Source organism: Terrapene carolina, unplaced genomic scaffold (assembly GCF_002925995.2).
Source record: "Terrapene carolina triunguis isolate 2854851 unplaced genomic scaffold, T_m_triunguis-2.0 Scaffold58, whole genome shotgun sequence".
Classification (NCBI taxonomy): domain Eukaryota; kingdom Metazoa; phylum Chordata; order Testudines; family Emydidae; genus Terrapene; species Terrapene triunguis.
Genome location: NW_020664409.1, coordinates 52,383,787 through 52,402,106, shown reverse-complemented (window position 1 = coordinate 52,402,106; position 18,320 = coordinate 52,383,787). Strand labels below are relative to the sequence as shown.

The window sequence follows — 18,320 nt, the reverse complement described above, 5'->3', positions numbered from 1 at the left end:
CCCACCTTTAATTGCACACCCCTGGGCTTTATTTCCTTGGCTACTCCATATTTGCCTATTCTTGTAGGCTCTAACTTCTTATAATTAGAGTCCATCCACCCAAATCTAAAACTTTTAGAAGGGCCCATTCCCCCCAAAGCCAAAACATCCTGCTCCCTGGGATATCACTTTTTGTGTCTCCCCAATCCTTCATTCAGACTTCACAATAGCGCAGGCCCCAGTAGTTTGTGGCATAGTGTCTTTGACAGCCCCTCTCTCCCTGGCCAGCCTTGCAATCTTGGTTCATATAGGGGCAAAGCCATCCTACGTGCCCCACTTCTTAAGAGTCAAAACATACCATTGGTCGAGCACTGTGATGCCTTCTCTTTCGGTGTCCATAATAACTGACTCTTTCGCATCATGGTGCCTCCTCAACAGGCCTTTCCTACTGATTGGAGATTCCCAAAAACTGGAGCTGGCATTCCCAACGCTCTGGCTGCACCTCCATATGTTCTTCAGTATATTCATAAATGATCTAAAAAATGGGGTGAACAGTGAAGTGGCAAAATTTGCAGACAATATAAAATTACTCTAGACAGTTAACTACAAAACTTGACCACAAAGTTACAAAGAGATCTCCCAAAATTGGGTGACTGGGAGACAAAATTGCAGGTGACAATCAGTGTTAATAAGTGCAAAGTAATGCACATTGGAAAACATAATCCCAACTATCCAGACAAAATGATGGGGTTCAAATTAGCTGTTACCACTCAAGAAAGGGATATCTCCCTGAAAACATCTCCTCAGTGTGTAGCAGCAGTCAAAAAAACTAAGAGAATGTGAGAAGCCATTAGGAAAGATGTAGATAATAAGATAGAAAAATATCACAAGGCCACTTTCAATCCACTGTACATCTACACCTTGAATACCGCATACAGTTCTGGTTGCCTCATCTCAAAAAGGATATATTAGAATTGGAAAAGGTGCAGAGAAGGACAACACAAATGATTAGGGTATGCAAGAGCTTCCATATGAGGAGAGACTAAAAACATGGGGACTGTTCAGCTTAGAGAAGAGGAGACTAAAGGGGGATGTGATAGAGGTCTATAAAATCATGAATGGTGTGGAGAAAGTAAATAATGAAGTGTATTTGCCCTTTCACATAACACAAGAATCAGAGGTTGCCAATAAAATTAATAGGCGGCAGATATAAACCAAACAAAAGGAAGTATTTCTTCATATAACACACAGTCAATGTGTGAAACTCATTGCTAGGAGATGTTGTGAAGGCCAAAAGGATAACTGGGTTCAAAAAAGAATTAGATAAGTTAATGGAGGATAGCTCCATCAATGGCTGTTAGTCTGGATGGTTAGGGATGCAGCCCTATGCTCCAGGTGTCCTTAAACCTCCAATTGCCAGAACCTGGGAGTGGACAACGGGATGGATCACTTGAAATTGCCCTGTTCTGTTCATTCCCTCTGAAATATCTGGCACCAGCCACTATTAGAGAAGGTACTGGGCTGGCTGGGCCATTAGTCTGACTCAGTATGGCCGTTCTTATGTTTTGATGGTTAACATCTCCCAGCTGAGAAAGATCTCTGCACTGTTGCTTGGTCATCCCTCCGTAATGGGAGGGTGTTTCAGAATCCCCCTTCTCATACCAGTTGTCTCAGCATGTGCCTGCCCTGTAGCGGCGCGTCCTGGCCTAGTGTGGCATTGCAGGCACTCCCTGCCTAAGTTTCCCTTCTTTCAGGGCCCCTTAACAACTCCATACCCCAAAAGGGTGTAAGACAAAATTTCCCTACTGAAGTTCTTCTACTTTATTAAATACAAATAAACTTGAAATAAAGTCTTTCCCCTTGGGCTCAGGGGTTGCACAGCCCTCCTCCTTCAGGCTTGTGGTTCTCAGTCCTGGCCTCTCTGGCCTGCAATCTCCACCACTGGGCTCAGGGTTTGTACCGCTCTACTCCCTGGGGCCTGTGTTTCTCTGGGAGCTCCTTTCCCTTCAAAGAGCCTCTCTGACCACCTCCCTGCAACTGAGCCTTGATGGCCTTTTATGAGGCTCAGGTGCTCCTTATTCAATTAACCATTAATTAGCTTATCATGGCTCGCCTGGGCCAGTATTCCTCTTAAAGGGGCGCGCAACCCTATGATGTGGTTTAATGGTTCTAATTTTTGTCCTCCACCTTTGTATTTTATTAACGTTTAAAGCATCTCCCTTCCTCTTGCACTGGTCTTAGTGACCATTCTCTGGGATGTTTTGGCTTCACTTCAGGTGTCATTCTGAATCCCGCTTAGTTTGCTTTTAAAGATGCATAGTTCATATAATTCTAATTAACATTAATTTTATTCTATCAGTTACAAATAATGAACATATTAATATATTGCCCCTTGTAAAAATACTGCAGTATCTTCCTTCAAGGCACCCAACACTGCAGTAACACTATGCTAAGCCTTTGTGTTTATGACCATTACTAGAAGACTAGAGTGTATTATTAGGGAAGTCAATATGGAAATCTATTTCTGGACTTAACGAAGGATGTATAATCATTTCCTGTGAGTGAAGCCAAAACTCATTAAGAGGCCTGGGATGATGAGCAAAGGGGATATACTGAAAAATACCATTATTGGTCAGTAATTGTTCCCTATGATGAGCATCGGCATATAAATGTACAATAACCAGTTTCAGCAGAAACCCCGAAGAACACTTTATGCTGCAGAGAAAATCACACATGGAATTGCCGCTGCTAAAGATTTATTATAGTCATTAAATTCAACAACTTTATTAGTTTCTAAAATACCTAAGCATTTATTGTCTGAGTATATCTCTAGATAAGTTAATTATAGTACATTTCTGACTGTTATACTAGTATAATTTAGAAAGATCTTTAATTATTGCAGTTCAAGTGCTTTTAAATAGTCCTACCATAGTTGCTGTCAAATGCACATTTGTTTTGCAATCTTCTAATCTTTCCTTTATAGAAACCTACAGAATTAGCTGATCATTTAGGCCACCTGTAACTCACCAAGTGAATATTTAGCCCACCAAACGACAGGGCTATGACAGGAGTTTTCCATCATCATCAAATACCCATTCTTCTGCTACCCATTGGGAGGCAGAGCAATTTCAACAGCTAATTTGTATAATGATGCAGACATAGGTTGAGGGAGAAGAAAAACAATATTTCCTGAGCAAGTTTTGAATTTCAAATAGAGAGTAGTTAGCTAGTTTAGATACAATACACAGTGGTTACTCTTGCTATTCTTTCAGTTTAGCCTTTGTATCTTTGAAAATAGGACTGTAGTGTTCAGTATTAGTACAATAGTAAAATTAGGCTTAGTACAATATTCAGTTACAAACCAAATGAGAAGCTTTTAAGGATGACTGCTGTAAATATCTTTTTATAATTTCTTTCTCTCTCGAGAAAGTTAAAAGTGCCTATCCACAGATCAATAGCAGGAGGACATTCCAGCGACCCAGGTCCTTCCAGAAAATGTCTTGCCAGTCACAAACTGGATCTAGCATCGGTGCCTCCACTGATCACAACTGTGGCAGTGTATCACAGGAAGAGACTTATAAAACCACAAGGAGCAGCCTATATCTCATTGTAGGCAGACCTGATGATTAAAAACACAATGAATACTTTCAAACACCAATAGAAAATCCAGCACTAGCAGCCCCACAAAATCTAACATAACTAAAGGAACTGTCCAAAGGTAAATAAATTAAGTGTCATGTGTACACCTTTCCTATACAATACTACACTAGCAGCATTTTCCTCCTCAATTACTCTCTTAAAATAATGAGCCAGTCAGTGTACCGTGAAGGTAAATAGATCAGGAGAAACACCGCAAAGGCAAGAATCCCTCATGGAGAACGCTTTTGTACATGGGGGGGGGGGCTGCTTTCTCTTTTATTCTCTGGCCCTGCCAACTGTAGCAACACAACTTCCCCTTTATCAGAATGGGATAGTCACACCAAATGTTTCTTGGGCCTCTCTTCATGTGCCATGGAGGTCCCTCCAACTCCTCTCTCCTGTGTGTTTAACTTATTGCACTCATCTGGCATCCTCATTCATGTTTCTCATTTAGTGCAGGAAAAGCACCTTTCATGCGTTTTCAAGCATGTGGATCTGCTAAAAGTCCTTCAGGACACACAGACTAAGGCCTGGTCTACACTATGGGGGAGGGGAGGGGGGAATTGATCTAAGTTACGCAACTTCAGCTACATGAATAACGTAGCTGAAGTCAATGTACTTAAATCGACTTACCGTGGTGTCTTCACCATGGTGAGTCGACTGCTGCCGCTCCCCCATTGACTCTGCCTGTGCCTCTCGCCGAGCTGGAGTACAGGAGTCGATGGGAGAGCGCTCGGGGATCGATTTATTGTGTCTAGACTAGACGCGATAAATCGACCCCCGCTGGATCGATCGCTGCCCACCGATCCGGCGGGTAGTGTAGACATACCCTTAAGCTTTATTTGTTACTCAGTGACCTTAAAAGATCAAGACGACCACTAGGTTACTTGTGGTGGAGTTTCTGTTCAACAGACAGATAAGCCTTCCCCCATATACGATCTGAGAACGTTTCGCTTGAGCAATATCAGCAACTTGGGTAGAGTGGTCTGAATACATGTTTAAACAGCAGTCAGTCAAAGCACAGTAGCAGGGTCCAAGTGGACGATTAGTGCATGGCGTGCTGTAGATCACTGTAAATGTAAATCATTGTCGATTTACATTCCAGCTTGCTGTGCATGGTTTATTTAGACATGCCCTAGGGACAGGGAATATTACCTCTATGCAGCATTAGTCAGACTATTATTGTGTCCAGTTCTAGTATCCACTCTTCAAAAAGGATGTGGACAAATTGGACAGAGTTCAGAAAAGCGCTTCAGTAATGACTCAAGGTCTGGAAAACTTGGCATTCAGTGAGAGACGAAAGAAGCTCAATTTAGTTAGTTTATCCAAGAGAAAGTTAAGGTGGCTTGGTCACATGTGACAGGTAATTACAAAGGAAGAACTTACCGATGTCTCTTCAATCTAGCAAAAAAAAAGTATAATGAGGTCCAATGGCTGGAAGCTGAAGCTAAACAAATTCAGATTAAAAATAAGGTGCACATTTTTAACAGTGAGGGTAAATAACCGTTAGAACAACTTGCCTAGGGATGTGGTGGATTCTTCCTGGGTAATCAGAAGTTATGGGCCTGATGTAGAAATTAAGTATCAGAGGGGTAGCCGTGTTAGTCTGGATCTGTAAAAGCAGCAAAGAGTCCTGCAGCACCTTGTAGACTAACAGACGTATTGGAGCATGGGCTTTCGTGGGTGAATAGAAATTAGTGATTGAAACTCTTTGACCTGTGTTATGTAGAAGATCAGACTAGATCAGGAGTCGGCAACCTCTGGCACGCGGCTCGCCAGGGTAAGCACCCTGGCGGGCCAGGCCAGTTTGTTTACCTGCCGCGTCGGGGTTCGGCCGATCGCGGCTCCCACTGGCCACGGTTCGCCATCCCAGGCCAATGGGGGCTGTGGGAAGCGGCGCAAGCGAGGGATGTGCTGGCCGCGGCTTCCCATAGCCCCCATTGGCCTGGGACGGCGAACCACGGCCAGTGGGAGCCATGATCGGCCAAACCTGCCGATGCGGCAGGTAAACAAACTGGCCCAGCCCGCCAGAGTGCTTACCCTGGCGAGCCGCGTGCCAGAGGTTGCTGACCCCTGGACTAGATAATCATAATGACCTATTCTGTCCTTCAGATCTGTGAATCTATGAAAGCTTAACTTGTTTGGAACTGGTGAGGTATCTTTCAGTAGAACTGTGCTTCAGTATTCGGTTTAGGTGCACAGTTGCCATTTGTTCATAATGGAATAATGTTTTTGTTCAAGAATGAGGAAGAGGAAAGACCAGTAATTTGTTTTGCTATTATCTTTCTCTTCCTCTTGCTTCTTCCTTTCCTTTTTTCCCTTCCCTATTTTAGAGGTATGGTATTGGCTTTGGTAGGTTAGTATGTTATGGTGCCTTTAGCTGATGTTCATTACTTAAAAGAGGTTCTTGCCTGCATATTTATACCTGCCCCTGGAAATTTCCACCACATGTGTCTGATGAAGTGGGTATTCACCTACGAAAGCTTATGCTCCAATACGTCTGTTAGTCTATAAAGTGCCACAGGACTCTTTGTCGCTTTTTACAGATCCAGACTTACACGGCTACCCCTCTGATACTTAAAAGAGGTTGATGTTTGTAAATAAGGTTGTCAGGTATTATCTTTGATTTCTACGCTTCTCTTAAATTTGACTTGAAAGCCAGCAAGGATCACTGACCTATTGTTCTTATAAAACTTATTCATTTTATCTGTGTCCATGAACTTTGTCTATATTTGACTGTTATATTTTTATCATGGTATTTTCAGGCAGTCTTTGGAATGAACTAAGGAATAAGCTACAGCAGGATATGTATTGTTTGCCATTAATTGCATTCCACAGGTTTGAGGAATGAAGCCAAAGGCAGATTGTTTTTTATCCCTGAGTAGTCTGACAATAGCACAGCAATGCTCACCTCACAGTGATTATACCAGGGGTAGGCAATCTATGGCACGCGTGCCGAAGGCAGCACGCGAGCTGATTTTCAGTGGCACTCACACTGCCCAGGTCCTGGCCACTGGTCTGGGGGCTCTACGTTTTAATTTAATTTTAAACGAAGCTTCTTAAACATTTTAAAAACCTTATTTACTTTACATACAACAATAGTTTAGTTATATATTACAGACTTATAGAAAGAGACCTTCTAAAAACATTCAAATGTATTACTGGCACGCAAAACCTTAAATTAGAGTGAATAAATGAAGACTCGGCACACCACTTCTGAAAGGTTGCCGACCCCTGGATTATACAATGGAACTGAGCTGTTAAGGGGAAATAAAACATTTAAAATGACTGTCTAGTCTGTATTCTGACTAGGCGTATGATATAATTTCACAGGCCATTCATCAGAAATCTCCCTGCTACTAACTTACATTAGTCTGTCAAAATGTTCACATTTATAATAATAATAAAAAGCACAGTGTTGTGAATTGCATCTTCCAAGTTGATCTCATTGTTTATTGTGTAGGTAGTTAACAGTTTCAGTTTAACTTGAAAACTTTAATGAAACCAGCTACCAGGAATGGTCATTGTGGTTGTTTTCTCTGTTCTGCACAACCATTCATCTTTTAGTTTGGTTTTTTGTTTTGTTTTTTTTCCCCTTTTTCTTCTGTGAATACACCCAAGCAAACAAAAACAACAACAACTAAACTTTTACAAGTAAAATAGTGATGCTCTGTCCAAAATCACGTAATTGGGACAGTAAAAGCCTCTTGAAAGGACAACAGCTAAAGATCTCCTCTCTTTTGGGCACAAGGGAGGGGAAGGTAGACTGGACCAGCTAAACAGTCCTTGGCTCTTGGCTGCATGTGTGAGCACAGGCCCTGCCCTCACTGGTGCAATGAGGCGATCAGGGTGGATAGCTACCTCCTTGCCTTGGTGGCCCATTGGCAGATCTGAAGTGTGTGGTAGAAACTGATTGGCTCTCCCTATCTTTCAAAGGTCATAAAGGGGTCCTCCTGGGCTTGATACTTATTTGGTGTCCAGAAGCTCTCCCTCCCTCCTTTACCTGGTTTATCTGATGCACGTTATCACTGGGTTTCCAGTTATGCTGTGAGCACAGCTAGTCATCTCTTGGCTCAAGGAAAGGTTTTTTCCTTCACTGGAGAACCAGCGAAGTGGAGTACGGATTTTGTTTGCCTTCCTCACAGCAGTTGGGAGGCCTGATGTGGGGGTTAGGTCTTATTGTTTGCATATTACTCACAAATTTGGTTGTACCTGTTTTTTTTCCCCATGGCTAGTGGGGTCAGTTCATGTCATGTGGGATGGCAGGGGGGAGTTAATGGAGCAGTGAAGGGGAGGCCTCAGGGTGGTAGTTGTTGGGGGTTGCCCTGTCTGGACAGATCGGAACCCGCATTTGACTGCTAGTGCTAGGTAGTTTGAGGCTAGTTCTTTTATTTTGGGTTTGGTTTATAAAGCTACAGCCTCCACTTTTGTCCATGTTTGTTGTTGTTGGCATGGAAGCAGTGAGACACAGACACCATAATATGGCTAAATAAAGAGGCCACAACATTATCCAAAACTTCCCTAACTGGGAAAACTACCCCAGACTGTCCGATAGGCTTGTTCCAGTGTGGTTCTCAATGGGCACAAATGGTCTGATTGTTTTATAATCCAGAGGGTGGGTATGAAGGCCATGCCCCCTCTCCACCCTGAGGCCTGCCAACGTATCCTGAGCGGAAGTCAGACCCCCAACCAGCTCCTCTCCTCCACACCAGATATAGGGGAGATGAGGGGAGGGGACCTACAAGCTTTATGACATATAGAGGCATAGCCCTTCCCTATGCCTTGTGTTCAGGACCAATGTCCAAACAGATTCCGGGTGTACAGAAAACTCATAAGACCATTTCTAATCCACCAACTGCTTTGGAACCCGCCAAAGTTGTGACCATCGTAATTTAACCCCCCAAGACCAGACTTCCAGGATGCCAGATGGAAGGTGAAAAAACCCACACAGTTGTTTTCCAGTTTCCAATATGGGGAAAAAATCCTTTCCAGACCCCAAAACTGGAGCTTGGCCTACTCCCCAGCTTCACCAGGGATCTAGGAACTAGGCTAAGGGTGGGGCAGAAACAAGGAGCCCACAAACTCTACCAACCCCCCCCAATACCCTACCACTAGCAAATAAGAACCAATTGCCCAGCCCCCAACACCACCCCAACCACCTAATGGCAGCAGCAGTAGGCAGGACAAGGCCCAGATTCTGGGCTCTAGATGCAGCATGTGACATCCCCTTCCCCTCCCCTTCCAATCACTATATTATGAACATAACGAAGGAAGGGGGAAGAAGCATCCCCCCTATATTGTATGAAAAATCAGGGGGGAGGAGATGGGAGAGGGGGCACGTGCTCCCAATTGAGATCTCTTCGTCATGGCCCTAAAAGGTATCTGAACTACTCCTGGTCTATCAAAGCCACACCCTGGCCAGCCAAGTGAGCGTTGTGCACATCTGTGTCAGAGTAAAACTACAGTATTGCAAAATTCTGTGCCCAAAATTTAAAAGGAGAAGAACAGTGGGAAAATATTTCTATAACATATATGAACATATGCAAAATAAAATACTTTCAAGTCAGTTAAAATTAACTGTAACTATTCTCGGATAGTTGTTAATGATGTTCTTCTGATGTCCTCTCTTGGGAGCAAAAATTTATACGGGCACTTTTAAGTCAAGGGCTAAAATAATGTATGCCATAAGGACAAAATATACCTCTTCTCCTGATCCTGCTATATTGTGATTCTGGTATCTCACCCTTTAATTTAACTTTTTTTAAAAGTGTGATCAGTAAAAAGTGCCTATATTATAAATAGTTGATGAATCTTGTGCATAAGAGGCCCATTAAAAGTAACTTGCAATCTATTAAAACCCAAACCATACAATGTTTCTTCACATAAAAATAAGATATGCATTATTCATCAACATTAATTACAACTTATTTTGTCTTATTTTGATCAATAAAAGTAAAGCCTTCCTCTAGGTGATACGCTGCTCTGTAATTAGAGCCCTACCAAATTCACGGCTGTGAAAAATGCATCATGGACCGTGAAATCTGATCTCCCCTGTGAAATCTGGCTGTTGTGAGGGGGGGGGGGGGGGGGCTCCCTAGCCGTGGGCGGGGCTCCAGCTACTAGTCCCGGCCCGGGCTGGGGAGGGACGGGACTTCCTTTTCCCCTGAAGGGGCTGTTCCTGGAGCAGGGTCAGACCCACCTTCAGGAAGCTTCATGGCTGCTGGCTGGGATGGCCCCCGACCTGGGATTGAGAGGTTGCAGCCCCAGATGTCAGCCCCCGATCCGGGCAGGAGGCTGTCAGGAAAACCTGGACGTATGGGAAGCCACCCACCCCATATCCTGCAACTGTCATGTCTCTGCTGCTGCTGGCAGGGGAGCTGGCTTTAGAGCTTGGCCCCCAGCCAGCAGCGGCTGCTCTCTGGCCGCCCAGCTCTGAAGGCAGCTCTGCTGCCAGCAGCAGTGCAGAAGTAAAGGTAGCAATACCACAACCCCCCTACAATAACCTTGCGACCTCCGCCCACGACTTCCTTTTGGATCATGACCCCCACCGTTACAACACTGTGAAATTTCAGCTGTAAACATCTGAAACCACGAAATTGACTATTTTAAAAATCTTCTGACCGTGAAATTGGTAGGGCCCAACCCATTGTTTGACAATGGAAATTGTTTTGTGAGAGGGGTTTATATGTCACCAACTCATTTTCTAGTAGTTGTATGCCACTGAGTAACAAACCTGTTCCTATATCCATCAGGATTGTAACTGAACACACCTCATACTGTTCTTGCAAGGCCAAAGCGTGATAAATAAATGCATAATTATTATTTTAGTACCTGGGCAGAGATGAAATGTGGTCATATCACTCTGCATTGGTTTAGGGCGTTGTTTTTTTTCTTCAAAAACCAGCTTACAGAGAAGCTAACTAATGTCTAATTTAACAGATGTGACCTCATCTGTTAAAGGATTATTACACTAGAAGGAAGTTATGTATAATTTATTAAAATACCCCTGCAGGGAGACTACAGGCTACATTTAATATACTGGAATACGTGATGGTTGCATTGAAAGCTCCCAGATGAATCCTACAGCATCTCAGTAAAACGGGCAGATGAAAATGATTGCCCTTTATGTAATGTTTACTGTGTCGTATTAGTTAGTGCCTTAGAGCTGAATAATATTTATGTTAACAGTTCATTTTCAGCTTTGCATATTGGCCTCCTGCTGGTATAGAGTTGTTTAATTTTAAGGGGGATCAAAATGATATTATTTTGTTGAAACAGAGGAAAGGTTCTTCCAACCCTCATCTAAACCAGATGCCAGGGAAAAGGAAGGCTTACTTCTCTGAGAAAGAGACTCAGTATATCATATCTATCCAATTGACAGTGCTGAGGTTTTTTCTCACTATCTCTTCTGTGCCATTGTTTGTTATATGCCTGATGTCTCCCTCCCTTCTCATATCTATGTGAACAGCACTGTCCTCAAATCAATGGGATATACTCCCTGTGTGGGGCAGTCTGGCCCCTTTCCCCCAAGGAAACTAACCATTCCCATCCTCAACAGATGTGAGAAGGATGACACACAAAATAGCTCCTGTATATGTTAACACTAAACCCTAGCCATGAGACCATGTAACTTTCCTTCGTTTCTTATGATAGTCGGTTTCTTTGCAGTTAGCTAGTCTTTCAATTAAATCCTGATTCATGCTGTAAGAACTGAGAATTAAATTCTGGAAAGTGACAAATGTATAAAGTTTTTCTATATAGAGAGTTCCGGTGTCCAGAATTTTGTTAATGTTGGCTGAATACAAAAAAACTCTCTTAAAAAAGTACAATAGTATTTAAAATCAAGTCCTATATTTGGAATCAAAAAGCAAATAATAAAATCTAATGGGTTTTCTCACCAAAAGAACTCTGTCATGAAAGTACTGAGCTCAAGACACATTTTTTGGTTGTTCATGAGCCATAAATCTTTCTGGTTAGCAGGTTTAATCCTGAAGATAAAGAGGAAGGATGATCCATTTGGAATCAGGAGACCTGATTTCTGTTGGTGGCTCACCCACGGACTTGCTGAATTGGGCAATTCACTTGATCTTTGTGGCTCTTCTTTCTCTGCAATCCTTTGAGTGTTTAGATTGTAAGCTCTTTATGGCATGAACTGTCTCTTACCATGTGTATTACAGTATCTAACACAATGGTTTTATCTCAGTTGGGGTCTTGAGATGCTACCATAAGGCGAAAAGTGGAGAAAGCCTTTGAAAATTCTGTCCTGTAAAACACACAGGAATTCTGTGCATTCAAGCATTCCCAACTGTTTTGGGAGCAATCATGACTATATGGATAATGAGACAATCCAAAGATACATTAGATAGGTGGGAAGGAGGAGAAGGATATAAACTTTCTTGCTTCAGGGCCTATGTTAATCACTAGCTGGTGGGCAGATTTCTTATGGCCACGTTTTTCGTAATTGTTCATTACTAGGTTTCTGGCACCATCTCTATAGCATATGGTGCTGGTCATTGCTGGAGGCAGGATACTGGACTGGATGGTCCACCAATCTGATAGGGAATAACAATTGCATTTGTTCTGTTGGGTTCAAAATATATGAATGTTTCGATCAAGACTTTATCATAGCTAAAACACTACTTTACTTTATATTTGTATGAAAATACAATAAACCCATTCCTCTCCTCTCATAGATGAATACAAAAGAGAGACATAGCAAAACAGAATATCAGCTTAGGCCACAAAGTAAAATGAAGATCTATTAAATCTTCCATGGGGAAATGAACAAAAGAAATGTAATTAATTCTGTGTTATGTGTGTTAATTGTTCTGTGTTAGAGCATTGCATTTTTCACTCAAAATATCCCCATATTCGCTAGCATAGTTCATATTGCATTATGCATTTGGATAGTGCAATTTGAGAGTGGCTGTTTCTATATTATGTAAAACACTCATAGGATCAATTTGATTCTATCATCATTGCCTTCCTGAAGTACTTTCTTCTGTACTCATCTACAAATGCTGACTTTCAAAGGATGAGATACAAAGAGACAATAAAATGGTTAGGAAAGCAAAAACAATCTGTTAATGAGGTGAGATTCTTTTCAATTTTATTCTCAATCCTGTTTGTTAGTAAATACTAAGTAGGAGCAAAATCTTTTAAGATTTTGTATAGCTTTTCCCCTTCTTACAAAGCAGTTTTTGAAATCCAGTTAGTCACTGTGTTGTATCAGGGATCAATAGGGATAAAATGATGATGATGATAATACATTTGTGCTTCTCTAGTATTTTTCATCTAAGTATACCAAAGCGCTTCCTATACTGAAAGTTTCACAGCAGCCCTGTAAGAAGGGTAAGGGATACTTTACACAACACTTAAATATCACCACCTCTGAAATGAAATTTGGCATTTGTTTAACAGTTCACAGCAATGCTACACATTATAAAGAAAATATAAAAGAATACTCTCTCCATTTGAAACTTCAGGAGAAACTGAGGTCTGGAAACTATAATTACTAGAATTAAAATTTGGCTGAGGCACAGTATTATACAAAAAGTGCCAAAGAATCTTTAATGACCACAAGTGGTCAGGACTAGAAGTAGGCAAAACATTTTTGGTTAATGGTGTATTCACCAAAAAATGCAGATTTGGTCGACCCAAACTATTCACAAATTTGTTTTGAGTTCACTAAATGGTTACAACTGAACTAAAAACATCAACATGTTTCAGAAATGTATAAATGGAATGTTTTGTTTCAACCCAATTTTAAAATGTTCATTTTGATTTTGATTATTTTGACAAAAGCAAAACAGCTGGAAGGAGGCAGCTGCCTCCCTAACCCTTAGCCCAATCATTGGGAACCTTGCTGGGGATGTGGGAGGATTGGGATCAGGTTCCTCCTCTGCCTAATGTGAGAAAAGATTGGAATATGGGTGTCTCACACTGCAGAAAAGTGCCTTAACCACTGGACTATGGGATATTCTGATGTGGATCTTTCTCAATCTGTCCTCTTGAAGCTGATCCACTTTTTATAAATAATAAAACTGTCATTGGAGCAGAGAGAGAGAGAGCGATCAGACTCTGCGCTCTCCTTGCAAGTGCTGCCTGGGAATAGAGAGTCAGACCAGAAGCTGGGAGGCCTGCATAGCGGGAGGAGGAGACTCAGGAACAAAAGGGAGCCCCAGGGGAATGCCCTGTAGTCACATACAAGGGGCAGAGAGCTGGGAAAGACCCAGGCGGGTCTTGAGAGTTTTGTTAAGCCCTGGGTGGATGGACATTGTTTGTTTTATTGTTTCATTTGAGCTTCTGAACTCTAGTAAGGGACTCTGAGGGTAAGCCCAAGAGCCCTCCAGTCTGAGGGACAGTTGACACAAACAAAGATCCTGGAGTCATGCAAGATAGTGGAGCCCAAACCTTTTGGGTTATAGTATTGAACTTTATTTTGTCATTTGACGTGTCCATTTTAATAAATTACTCAATGTCATGGGTGTTTATTAGCCTAAGAGTACGTCTACACTACCCGCCAGATCGGCGGGTAGTGAGCGATCTATCAGGGATTAATTTATTGTGTCTAGTGTAGACGCGATAAATCGATCCCCGATCGCTCTGCCGTCGACTCCGGAACTCCACCACCGCGAGAGGCGGAAGCAGAGTTCATGGGGGAGTGGCGGCCATCGATCCCATACCGCGAGGAGGCGAAGTAAGTGCTTCTAAGGTGATCTAAGATGCGTCAACTTCAGTTACGCTATTCTCGTAGCTGAAGTTGCATATCTTAGATCAATTTCCCCCCACAAACACCCAGTGTAGACCAGGCCTAAGATAATGTTGGAGAAATATTCCTGAGGACCTCTGAGAAGGGAAAACAGAGGCTGAGGGGCCAGCAGGGCCACTCCTTGCCAGGAGGAGGTGCTCTGACATGGCAAAAGCGTGACATTTAACTGTAGTATTAATCAAAAATAGTGTTGCTGTTCTGAACTCCTACACAGAAGTATAATATTTCTCTTTCCTCTCATTTTATTAATGGCTTTTTGTCCCAAGAGAAACAAAGAAATAATTAAATCTAATTTAAATAAAAAACATGCAGATAATTATAATTTAAATAAAAGCATGGACAGCTGGGAGTTTTTTGTGTCAGGGAAGATATTTGTGTTAAATGAAATGTAAGACCAAAACTTGTTTATACGTAATCCATAATAAACTTGGAGAAAAGCAGTTATCTGTTGCTGTATCCTGTACACATCAGTAATTTTGTGTGTGCTCACATTTAATACGACCAAATAGAAGATTTTTTAGGAACAAAGAAAATAAGATAGATGACTGTCCTGGAAAGCTGTGACTCTGAAAAAGATTCATCGTCATGGTGGATAACTAATTAAACATGAGCTCACAGTGTGATGCTGTGGTTAAGATGACTAATGCTATTCCATATAAAGAGGGCATCATTAGGAGTAGGGAGGCAGTATTACCTCCTTATACAGAATTAATGAGACCATTAATGGAATAAATACTGCATCCAATCCTGATGTGCACACTTCAAAAAGGATGTTTTAAAAGGTTCAGAAAAGAGCTACAGTAAATGATCAAATTATGGAAAACATGTTAACTGTGAGAGAGTAAAGAAACTCAATTTAATAACATAAGAACATGAAGTTGCATTCCTGACCATCATGGCTAATAATCATCGATGGCTCTATCCTCCATGGATTTATCTAATTCTTTTTTTTAATTCAGTTATACTTTTTGGCCTTCACAACATCACTTGACAATGAGTTCCACAGGTTGACTGTGTATTGTGTGAAGAAGTACTTCCTTATGTGAGTTTTAAATCTGCTGCCTATTAATTTCATTGGGTGTCCCTTGTGTTATATGAAGGGATACAAAAACACTTCCCTATTCATTTTCCTCACACCATTCATGATTTTACAGACCTCTATCATATCCCTGTAAATCATCTCTTTTCTAAGCTAAACAGTCCCAGTCTTTTTAGTTTCTCCTCATATGGAAGCTGTTCCATACACCAATCATTTTGTTATCCTTCTTTGCACTTTTTCCGATTCTAATATACATTCTGAATGGGACAATCAGAACAGCATGCAGTATTCAAGGTGTGGGCATATCATGCCACTCTCTAACTCCATTATGATATTTTCTATCTTATTATCTATACCTTTCCTAAAGTTTTCTAATATCGTTAGTTTTTTTGATTGCCACTGCACATTGAGCAGATGTTTTCAGAGAACTATCCATGATGACTCCAAGATCTTTCTTGAGTGGTAACAGCTAATTTAGATGTCATCTGTTTATATGCATAGTTGGGATTATTTTTCCAATGTGCATTACTTTGCACTTATCAACATTGAATTTCATCTGCCATTTTGTCTCCCAGTCACCCAATTTTGTGAGATCCCTTTGTAACTCTTTGCAATAAGCTTTGGACTTAACTATTTTGAGTAATTTTGTATTGTCTGCAAACTTTGCCACCTCACTGTTCACTCCTTTTTTCAGATAATTTATGAATATTTAGTTTAATAATTAATAGCTTAAGAGGTAACTTAATCATAGAGAGAAAATTTCTTATAGTAGAGAATTCTTTAACCTAACAGACAAATGCATAATAAGATCCCATAGCTAAAAGTTGAAGCTAGATAAATTCAAACTTGATGGAAGTCTCTAACAGTGAGGGTAATTCACTATTGGAAAAACTTACCAAGGGTTGAGGTGGATTCTGTATCACAAGAAATCTTTAAATCACGATTGGATTCAAATCCCAGTGAAATATAATTTCAGTATGGCAAAATAAAGTTTTTTTAGTATATTTTATTTCCAGTGTGTATTTCTTGTTGCACTATTTATTTAGATTTCCAGTCATAAAAGACGTTTGTACAGGCAAACTGGATAATTTTATTCCCAAAAGTACATTTAAGTGAACAGTTATTCAATTTAAGTGTATAAATGCTGACTTTCATATGTAAATATAGTTTTTTGTAGGCATAATGAATGCTTGCCTATTTTTTTTTCCGGTGTATTCTAAACCTACCTTATCGTGCTGTGGTTAAAGGAAACTTCCAAACATATACTTGTGAAGTTCAGGGAAATTCATAGTAGTTTTTTGTTTTTTCTTAAACTTTTCTAGCTAAGAAGAAACCAAAACTCTTAAACAAGTTTGATAAGACCATTAAAGCTGAACTGAATGCTGCAGAAAAGCTACGTAAAAAGGTAGGTTTGAATTCTGTTTCTCCTGGTGCTGTAAACCATGGCTACAAACTAACAGGCATAAAAATAACAGGGATAATGAATTTTATATTTGTTTCTGTTTTTCTCTAACCAAGCATTCAGCACACATTTGTGATTGTACTTCAATGTTCATTTTAGCTTGGTAATTCACCTTTTGTCCTTTCAGATCATAATGTGTGTTCCTTCATGTCTGTCATGGGCACTCATTGTGTTTTATAAAAATTTACATCTTAACCACTTACTGAATTTTGTATTTTTTTTTAATGTTCCCATCTTTGTCTCTAGGTGCATATACAAAATATTTATTTTAAAAAATTATCAGGCCCTGGTCAACAGATATACAGACATCCTATATCCACCTGTAAAAATAAATATACTCCTCTATCACTTCTTCAGGCAGAAACCTGAGTGAATAGACTAGTTTTACAAATTGTCCTGAACATCAATAAATTCTGGCTCTGTCTTACTAATGGGTACACAAAGCTCCAACCCCTCTACTCACATGTTCAAATTGAATCACTGCTAGCAAAAGCACACTAGCTGACCTCAGCTGTCTTTAAAGTGATTAGGGAGATAGCAAATTCTTCAAATAAATAGGATGATATAAGGACTGATAATACTACAACTTGTTAATATAAATGCATAACAAAACAAAAGAGATATAAATACATGCACAAGATGGAAATACCGTATGAATAACAAAATTCAGTGTTCATTATTTGTAAAACTTGGGGGAAAAACAAACCCAAATCAATCAACCAAACCAACCCCCCCCCCCCCCCCCCCCCCCCCGATCCCACAAAACAAACCCTGAACCCATAGAGGTCATGCAGTGCATCAATTGTTAAAGTGACTAAGTAAATATATACTGTAAGTGAGAACATAAGCTATGAGTATTGGGGTCTAATATATACTAACCTGCAAAAGTATGCAATAGTTTTCATGTGTGACCAGACAGCTTTATTCCCCCCCCCCCAAGCATTGCTATTAGACCATGTCATTTTTTCCATTAATGCAATAATAAAGAGCTCACTAAGCCAGTCTGTGTAGGAGGGAGGAATTGCAGATTTCCATTTTCTGAGATAACTGTTTTGGCCACTACTGCAATCCATTTCTTAATGTTAACTGGTAATACCAATCCAGCACCCCTAAAATACACACGCCTGGAGAATGAAAAATAGCAACACTTAAAAGTTTCTGAGAGAGCACTGAATATGGTGTAGCAGAACACATGCATTTTTGATAGGTATAGAGGATGTGTTAAAGGTTGGCATGGGACTGTTTGCATCTCCAACGTTCACTGTGTGGTGCCAATCTAGCCTTAAATAAACATTCTGGAGTCCCATAATACCTGTTTAATATCTTGTTCCGGAAGAATCACAAGGATAAAGAACTTGAAATATCTTTCATGTTAAGCCAAATATCTTCCTGGGTTTCTGTTGTGACAGTAATGCTAAGTTTTTTTCCCC

At 40.7% G+C, this 18,320-nt stretch overlaps 1 protein-coding gene across 1 annotated transcript in view; it reads left to right on the top strand.

The window, feature by feature from the left end:
* ASPH (aspartate beta-hydroxylase) overlaps positions 1-18,320 on the top strand; it is a 167,513-nt gene that overhangs the window by 85,382 nt on the left and 63,811 nt on the right. The window contains exon 21 of the mRNA XM_026662251.2: positions 16,751-16,833. Coding sequence (XP_026518036.2) covers positions 16,751-16,833 — 83 coding nt within the window. The remainder of the gene's footprint in view (positions 1-16,750; positions 16,834-18,320) is intronic.